Consider the following 8,261-nt stretch of genomic DNA (forward strand, 5'->3'; position numbering starts at 1 on the left):
AATATCTATTGTCCTGACATCGTTGATTGCGACCCCCCTGAGCGGATGGACGGCAGATGATGCTCTAATTACAAGAACATCGTGACATAACCCGAATACGACATTTTTGTTATTTAATTACACTGAAATCAAGGCCCCCGAAAAGTTATAATTAAGAAAAAGAAAAATTGAGCTTCTAGAATAAAAAAAGAAAAGAAGAAATTTCCAAGATTTCTCCTCCTTACGGCGCACGACACCTCCGTCCACGGTTGAATTGAACAACTCCTCTCTCTTTTTTTATTTTATCCATAAGCAATAAATTAACCAGGAATGGGAAAAAATTAGATAAAAAGAAAAGTGGGAAAATACAAATACAAGTGGGATTAGAAATTTAATTAAGAAAAAAGAAGGGTCAGCAGATCTGAACTTGGGTGCTCACACCACCGCTCCGACCGTGCCTAAGGACCACCGAGCACTCCGGCAGCTCCCCCAGATCGGCGAACAACGACTCGTCCTCTTCTCTCATCGGGAAAAACATGGCCATGTCCGCGTCTATGGCCGCGCCCTTGCTGGCGCTATTGTTGCCGCTCTCTGTAAAAATGGGGCTCTCCAAAATCGTGGACGACGTCGTCGGCATGTCCATGAACCAGCTGAACTCGTCCGTAGCGCACATGAGCACCGATTCGTCGCTCATGTCTGGAAACTTCTCTTCGGGTTCAGGATCGGGCTCTAGCTCGGGCTCGGGCAGGCTCGGGCTCGGCTTCTGGATTGGGTAGATTGGCAGGCATTTTGGGCTTGTCTTCGACGGCACTGGTCACGGCGGAGGAGTTTTGGTGATTGAGATGGTGGTGGTTGTTCTTCGCAGCGGGCCAAGGGTGGTTGTGCTCGCAAGAGTAGGTGATGAGGAGCATGGTGGGGTCTTCGCGGCTGCGCTCCACCTGTTTCCGGGCTGGGCATCCCTTCGAACTACTACACCTATAATATCCCCTGCATAATTGAGTGCTTGGATCATTAGATCAATAATTAATTCTTTATCCACAGATCTAACGGAGATTGTTATCCTCTTCGAATGGATCGGATTAAATTAATCTAGAACTTCATCAAACCTCATGTTCATTGTTGAGTTTTGTTGATTACTAAGAAGGGGAATCCTATCCAGCTTCAATTCAGTGTGAGCACTTGATGGATATAGAGAAAATTCAGATATTTAACCAAAGAACTTCAATTATATCAAGGTTCCATTGTTTCTATCAAGAACTCAGTGATCGCATCTCAAGATTATTGGCGACATGACGTTAAATGAGAGGTAAGTGAAGAAAAGGATTGTTTGTACTGTAGCCATTCAAGCAGAAGAAGCCATAACATGAGACAAGATGAAGAATTCACCTTGGATATGGAGAGCCCTTGATGGGCTTCTGGCCATACTTCCTCCACGCCCATGAGTCGGATGGCGGCGGCGCGCCCTCGCCCTTGAGCCGAGAGCCTTCCACGTCCTTGATCGGAATCGAAACCACTCTCTTCTGCATACCTCTCCTACTGAAAAGCAAACAAAAAACCCCAACTTCTCATCTCCGCTCTAAATACCTAATGACTAATTCATGTATCCAATCGCCACTAAACTCATATGTGAACATACGATTTTTCCACGACAGACCTCCTCTTAGGAGATGTTGCCGTGGGGCCGGTCTTCATCGTATCGCCATATCTGCTAGGCCATGGCGGTGACTCTCCAATGCTATTCTCTGGCGAGCTTCCATTATCGTCATGCTCGGTCATGAACGAGCCGCTTTGAAAACTTCCATGCATGGTGGGGGCGGGGGGATGAGACGAGCACCTGATCTCGCCGTGAGAACTGCCGGACACAGGCGGCTGGTCGTTGCGGAAAACCGGGAGAGCCGATGGACGGAGAGTCTGTAGTGGTGAGAGAGAATTTGAAGGAAGGAGACAAATAGGAGAAGATGATGAAGGAAGAGGGAGGCCCTTTTTAATTATATCGGGCTTCCTTCACATTGACAGATTGGTTTTTGCGTCTTTGTTTTTGGAGGACGTGCAAACAAATGTGACAAAGTCTTTGTTAACTACGCGGTCATAAAAATTTGCAGGGAAGAGTTTTCCCTCATATACTTTATTTTAATTAGTTTTATAGCTGCCCACCGAAATATCTTCACCGGAATTTTTTGCCTGTGTAGTAGGTGACAGCTTCCAGCGAATGGAAAGTGAGATATGTACATTAATTATCGTTCACAACCAGTTTTTTTTTTTTTTTTTTTAAATCTTTTTTTCGCCAACCATACACGACCTTCACTAGCTCTCTATACGTCTAAACCTCCTAGGGTTAACGCAGTTGCTTGATGCATTGAGAGATTTTCCAGAATAGGAGTTGGAAGACATTCGCTCTTATTTCATCAATCACACGCAAGTTACTCTAAGTCGGGACTACCTACACAGATCAAAGATCCGGATTTCATCCATTTGTGAGACTTGTAAAGTATTTCATAGGCTTCAAATTAGTTGGGTCTCCATGCCCTTATCCTTATATTATAAATCGAATTATACAAACAAATCTATCCTATTATTGATTTAATCTATTTTGTTCTTTTATCTATTTGGTTCCCTATTTGCCTCTCTCCCCAATAATGTTCTTTCCTTACTACCGATCTTCATAAAGGCAATTGATTAGCCTATTGAAATAATTAAATATTAAATCACCAATTCATATAAAACCTTTAACTTTTAGAATGATTGGCAATTGTCCCAGAATTGGAAGTTTTGAGTTCAAATCATAAGTAGAAAAGCCAGACTAAGTGTGATGGGGTATATTGGAATAATTAAAAATTAAACCACGCTTTCACATAGCCACCCCGAGAACATGCATTAGCCACCCCCAACAAACAACGAGAGAGAGAGAGAGAGAGAGAGAGAGAGAGAGAGAGAGAGAGAGAGATGGGCACTATGAATGCAAAAGATCCTTGTTCATAGGAGGTTGGATGAATGCTAAACAGATTAAGATTTCAGTGTGGATAAAAGGGACGGAACATCATAGAATAAACCATATCACTAAAAGCATGGGAGAAGGATACTAAAAGTGTCATAATTTACATACAACACTCACTTTTGTATCAATTTTTTTTTTTTTTTGTTGGATCATTTAAGTACCACTTTAAAAATATACAATCACTTAAGTGTAAACTCTGATGTGAATCACCTGAAATCTAGTGTAACAATATTTTACGAATTTCCCTGATTGACATGACTTGTTGGCATGCCTAGTTAGTAATAACATCACTAAAGTGTTGTCTACATTTTTGTCCCAAGTATAAATCCTAATTTTTGTTTACAAGCAAATTTAAATTTAGGCCAAAATAGGGATTTTCTTTTTTCAATTTGAAAACAATCAAAGAAGAAGAAAAGGCGAAACACGATGAGGTGATGATGGAGATGAGGAAAGCAATGAAGGCCGTCGCTTTACTCGACGTTGGTTATGGGCTCGGAGACCTCTTTGGATGGAGCTCATCCCCAATTCCACCTTCGATTCTCGACTCCGCGGCTACGAAGAGCTCCATCTCATGTCAGAGCTTCCTTGCAAATTCCCAAATTCCACGGCTATGAACACACTGCTATTGCTATTCCACCTCTAGATCTGCAGCCATGACGATGGTGATTCAACTAGAGCTTCCTTGCAAACTCAATTTTCCCTCCACAACGCAAACCAATGGTAACGGAATTTGGCAGACAGCAAGAGAACGGAAAAAATAAAATAAAATGAAACAGAAAATAGAAGACAAGTCAGGAAGACTAATCGGAGTCATATTTAGAATTCATTGAACTACATGGCGAAAATCTGAATTGCGATGGGAGAAACATCCCTCTTTTATTTGGCCGGGGGGTGGGAAATTTTCAACTTCAATCCCTCTAAACAACACCATTTTCTGACTGTTGAAGCAGCACCCCATCCACTGTCTTTACCTATCACGGAATCCTCAAAAATGGGTTCATAGCTTGACTGAAACGAGAATAACGAATATTGTCAAAGTCGGCACATATGGCGTCATTTATGGAGAGTCCAACCACATTATAGTCCAGGTTGGACTGGTTTTTTATAATAAAAAAAAAATTCACGTATGACTTATCATTTCATTTAAAAAGCCAAACAGAACTTTTGATTGGAAATTATCGCTAGAGGCATTTAAGTGACCGTTTTATTTCCAATTTGGCACTTAAGTGAGTTAGCGAAAAGTTTTGGCACTAAAGTAAACATCATATAAAAATTTTGGTACTTCAAACATCCTTATGTCGTAAAAGCACAGTTGTATGACAACAAATGTATTGACAATGTTGAGGGCAATTTGATTATAAAATTTTCAATTTAGTCAATTGAGTTTTAAACATTTTGACATTTTATTAATGTAATCTTTATAGCCATTTTTGGCTTAAAATCGTTGATGTGAATGATAGCAATCTTATGTGACATGGTCCACACCAACGTGGATAATTATAAAAAAAAAAAATTACATTAGCATTGACCACACTAGGACTGTCGATATTTATATAAGGTATTTTGGGCAAAAAATGGTGGGAAAGACCTCACTTTTTCTTTCTCGTCACTTCTTTCTCTTCCTCCTCTCACACTAGGTCCAAATGAACAAAGACACACCCCATCGAATTAGGGCCACACGCCACAATCGCAGCACTTGTCATCACGACGCCATGGCCATCACCCTAACTCATGTAAGATACGAGTCCACAGTTTTATCTCCATCTCTCTGTCTTCCTACCCTCTCATTTATCTCTACACCGTCATCTCAGCCTTCCGCCTCGACCGTAGCTCCTCGCTACTTCCAGCTTCAGATGCGTCTCCTTGACCATTGTTCAAGGCAATCTCTGGTGCTCAACTATGGTTTGAGATCGGTCCATTGTCACTGAAGCCCCAAAAAAATTGTGGGGGCTTCTGTAACGATCCCGTCAAACAAGGGCAGGGACTTGTTGCCGGGGCTAGAGGATCTGGATAAGGAGCAACTCTTGTCTGGCTTTTAGGATGACAGAGGATGAAGGAATGAACCAAACCATACACCGTACAAAGAGAGAGATTTAAAGATATATATGTGAAAATTGAAATAAGCTCATGGAGACGCATTTTGACGTAATGACAATATTTAGCTTTGGAACTCTAAATTTAAGCATGCTTAGATGGGAGCACTGCCAAAATTAGTGACCTATTAGAAAAGTGTTGCCGGTAATGCCAAAGGACAAAATCATAAGGTTTTGCATGGACTAGACCAAAATGAGTAATACCTCTAATGAATTAGTCCAGGGTGTCATAGCTTTGACAATTTGAAGTTAGCCTCGAACCAAGGTTGTGGAGGCTCAGCAAGAGGGTAAAGACCAATTGCGACCAAGGTACACTAATGGTGGAGACGAGTTATGACGAGCTGGTAAGAGTCACGGTGGTGGTTGAAGGTAGAGACAACATTCGACTCTCGTGTGATGATCAACAACAATTCTATACTCAGTTAGCCACAATGAAACAAACAAGAAAAGAAAAAAGAAAAGAAAAATAAAAAGATAAAAAAATCATATATATATTTTTATATTTACAACATACCAGTTGAAGTCCACGATTTTTTTGCAATAATATTGACAAATTACTAAAAAGGTTTTGCATTGACAAATTGAAAAATTTAATTGAATTATCATATGTAAACATGTTGAAGACTTTTTTTGAAAATTCCTCTTCTCTAATTAAGTAATGAAACCAAAATCCATAATTATTAATTTACGAACTGGAGTCGATGGTATGTGTATCCTTCAATATGGCATCTAAGTCTTATGTAAGATTCAAATGTTCTTTATATTTTCCATCTCCATCTATTTCATTTGACTTGTCACGTATTCTTTTTAACCCAATCTCAACCCCCAACACATGTCTCTTCACATGTGCATTTAAATGCCTAAGTTATGCATGTCTAAATAAAGCCCTAATATCCTAAACATTCCCCAACTTTATCTCTAATCTCAATTCTATCATAAACTTCTTTCATCTCAAATAAAACCCTTAACTTTTGGTCTAGTCTCAATTCTACTCTAAACTTTTTCTATGTCTCTTAAAAACTCACAAACTTTGAGTCCAAATCTACTTTCATTAATCTTCCAAAATTTCTCTTGAGAACCAAGAGATATAAAACTCTTGAGCATGAGCTATTCGAGCGTCCCAAGTGGAGCGTCTTGAGCACAAACTCTCTAAGCTTGAGATATGGAAGGCTCCCAGGCATGAAAAATTGAAGATTGAGTGACATTGATGATCCCCAAGTGAGATAGAAGGAAGACTCTCTTTAAAGTAAGTGTAATTGAAGAAATTTAACCCTAATTGCTCTAGTTTTTACCCAAATTTCAGATCCAATAAGACAACATTTGCACTGACATGGAAATTCATCTCGAAAAGACATCCTATTGGATATGAAAATTTGTTAAAAAAAAAAACTAGATCAATGACGTGAAAATGCAATATCACTAAGGGCAATTTTGGCTACAAGGTTAACATAGGCAGATATGGGATTCAAGTAAGAATTGATGTTTTTTATGAGATAAAAAAGTATTTACGATTCAATTGAGATTGGACCAAAAGTTGGAGGTTTTTTACAAGATTAAAAAAAATTTAGGATAGAATTGGGACTAAAACTAAAGTTGGATTTTTTTAAGGGTACTAGGCCTCTAAATAACCATAGCAAAATATAAGTCTCATCTTATCGACAATGAGGTAATATAACTTCAAAAAAATGTTGAAAATGTGCCAATCTTGAGTGTCATTTCCAAAGGAAAGTGTGACAATCTATGAACATTCAAGTTAATCAACTTTGCGATTTTCCTTTGAAGTTCATATTGGCCACAACACTTGACTTCTCTCATTATCATTAGGGCACCTCGAACAACCTTCAAATTTTCATGTTTTGAAGTATACTAACTCCCAACTAAATCAATAGCACTATATGAAATTAGGTCTTCTTCAACTCTGAAATGTCTCCCACAAGTTAGTGTCCTCATAACACTGTCATGCATTCTAAATCTAATAACATCAATGCCCACAATACCTTGCTCAAAGTTGATTCCTAACTACACTAGTCATGCATTAATAAGTAGTAAACCAGTTATTGTTTGTTGTATTGTGAACAAACAACCATAATCTATAAACCCATCCATCAAATGATGAATCCTCTGTGATAAACAAGACATAATCATCTTTATCAAGACACTATAAGCTATTGCAACAAAATAAGTGGTAGTCCACCCAACTCTAATTCCTTTACTCTTCTTATTTTTCAACTTAAGGCAATCCGTTCGAAGATGTGCCCTCATTCCACAATTCCCAACGGACAACACCACCGGTCCTAATTCGCCTATTTGGGTTTAGCACTACTCTTCCTTTTAGTTAAATTGCAAACCCCATTAAATGTCACCCTTCTTGACCCAAAGTACTTACTAACAACAATAACATGTATTTCCACAATCAACTAATGAGGACAATAGATTCAAAGTACATACCTCATCATCATAATTAATCTCATTGAACTCAATTAACTAATAATTGTATTGAATTCATTCCTATGTTCAGCAACTGATGCACATTTGCCCCTCTTTAAGAGGAAAAAAAATGCATTAAGTAGACCTTGTTGATTACATATGGCTTATTGTACATGGTTGACAATGCATTCATCAATCCCAAAGTGGTATTCTCTTTCATGATGCTAAACACAACTTTATGAGCTAACATTAGCCAAATAACACCCAATGCTTGTCTAATCGACAAATCCAAATTATATTGCTTCATTGACTCTAGCTTCTTCGTAGACATGGACAAGTGCAGATAATCTTCAAATTGAATGTTCTTAAAACTACAATTGTTCCCATCAAATTGTCTATTTCATTTTTCCTTCTTTTGTCCCAATCAATTCTCTTCAAGTCAGCCGAGGTTGACTCAAACGTTAATTATTGTGAAAATAAGTAATTGAACACAATAATAAATAGAGCAATATGCAACAATCAATTGTTGCGGCAAACTGCAATCAATTGTGTGACATGCCGGTGAATATATATTATGATAGTTGGGTGAACATATATTACACCAAAGTTGGGCCAAGCATCATTTAAATTGATTTGCTACAAACAAAAGCTGGGTGAAGCAACTTCCAAAAAGCCGCTTAGCTTTTGAGGTGCTGCTGCAAAACACCTCAATAGGTGCAGCATCCATTTTCGTAAAACTACTACATGACAGCTGTACCAAACAGCCA

General features: G+C 38.7%; 1 protein-coding gene across 1 annotated transcript; it reads right to left on the minus strand.

Annotated features, from left to right (window-relative positions):
• Window positions 1-201: 201 nt before the first annotated feature.
• On the minus strand, window positions 202-2,029 carry LOC104445025 (probable WRKY transcription factor 65). The gene is given in 4 exon segments (XM_018872938.2): window positions 202-724; window positions 726-966; window positions 1,366-1,515; window positions 1,634-2,029. Coding segments are annotated over 4 exon segments (876 nt in total). The 5' UTR covers window positions 1,786-2,029; the 3' UTR covers window positions 202-391.
• Between the last annotated feature and the right edge of the window lie 6,232 nt (window positions 2,030-8,261).

Source organism: Eucalyptus grandis, chromosome 5 (genome assembly GCF_016545825.1).
Source record: "Eucalyptus grandis isolate ANBG69807.140 chromosome 5, ASM1654582v1, whole genome shotgun sequence".
Classification (NCBI taxonomy): Eukaryota; Viridiplantae; Streptophyta; class Magnoliopsida; order Myrtales; family Myrtaceae; genus Eucalyptus; species Eucalyptus grandis.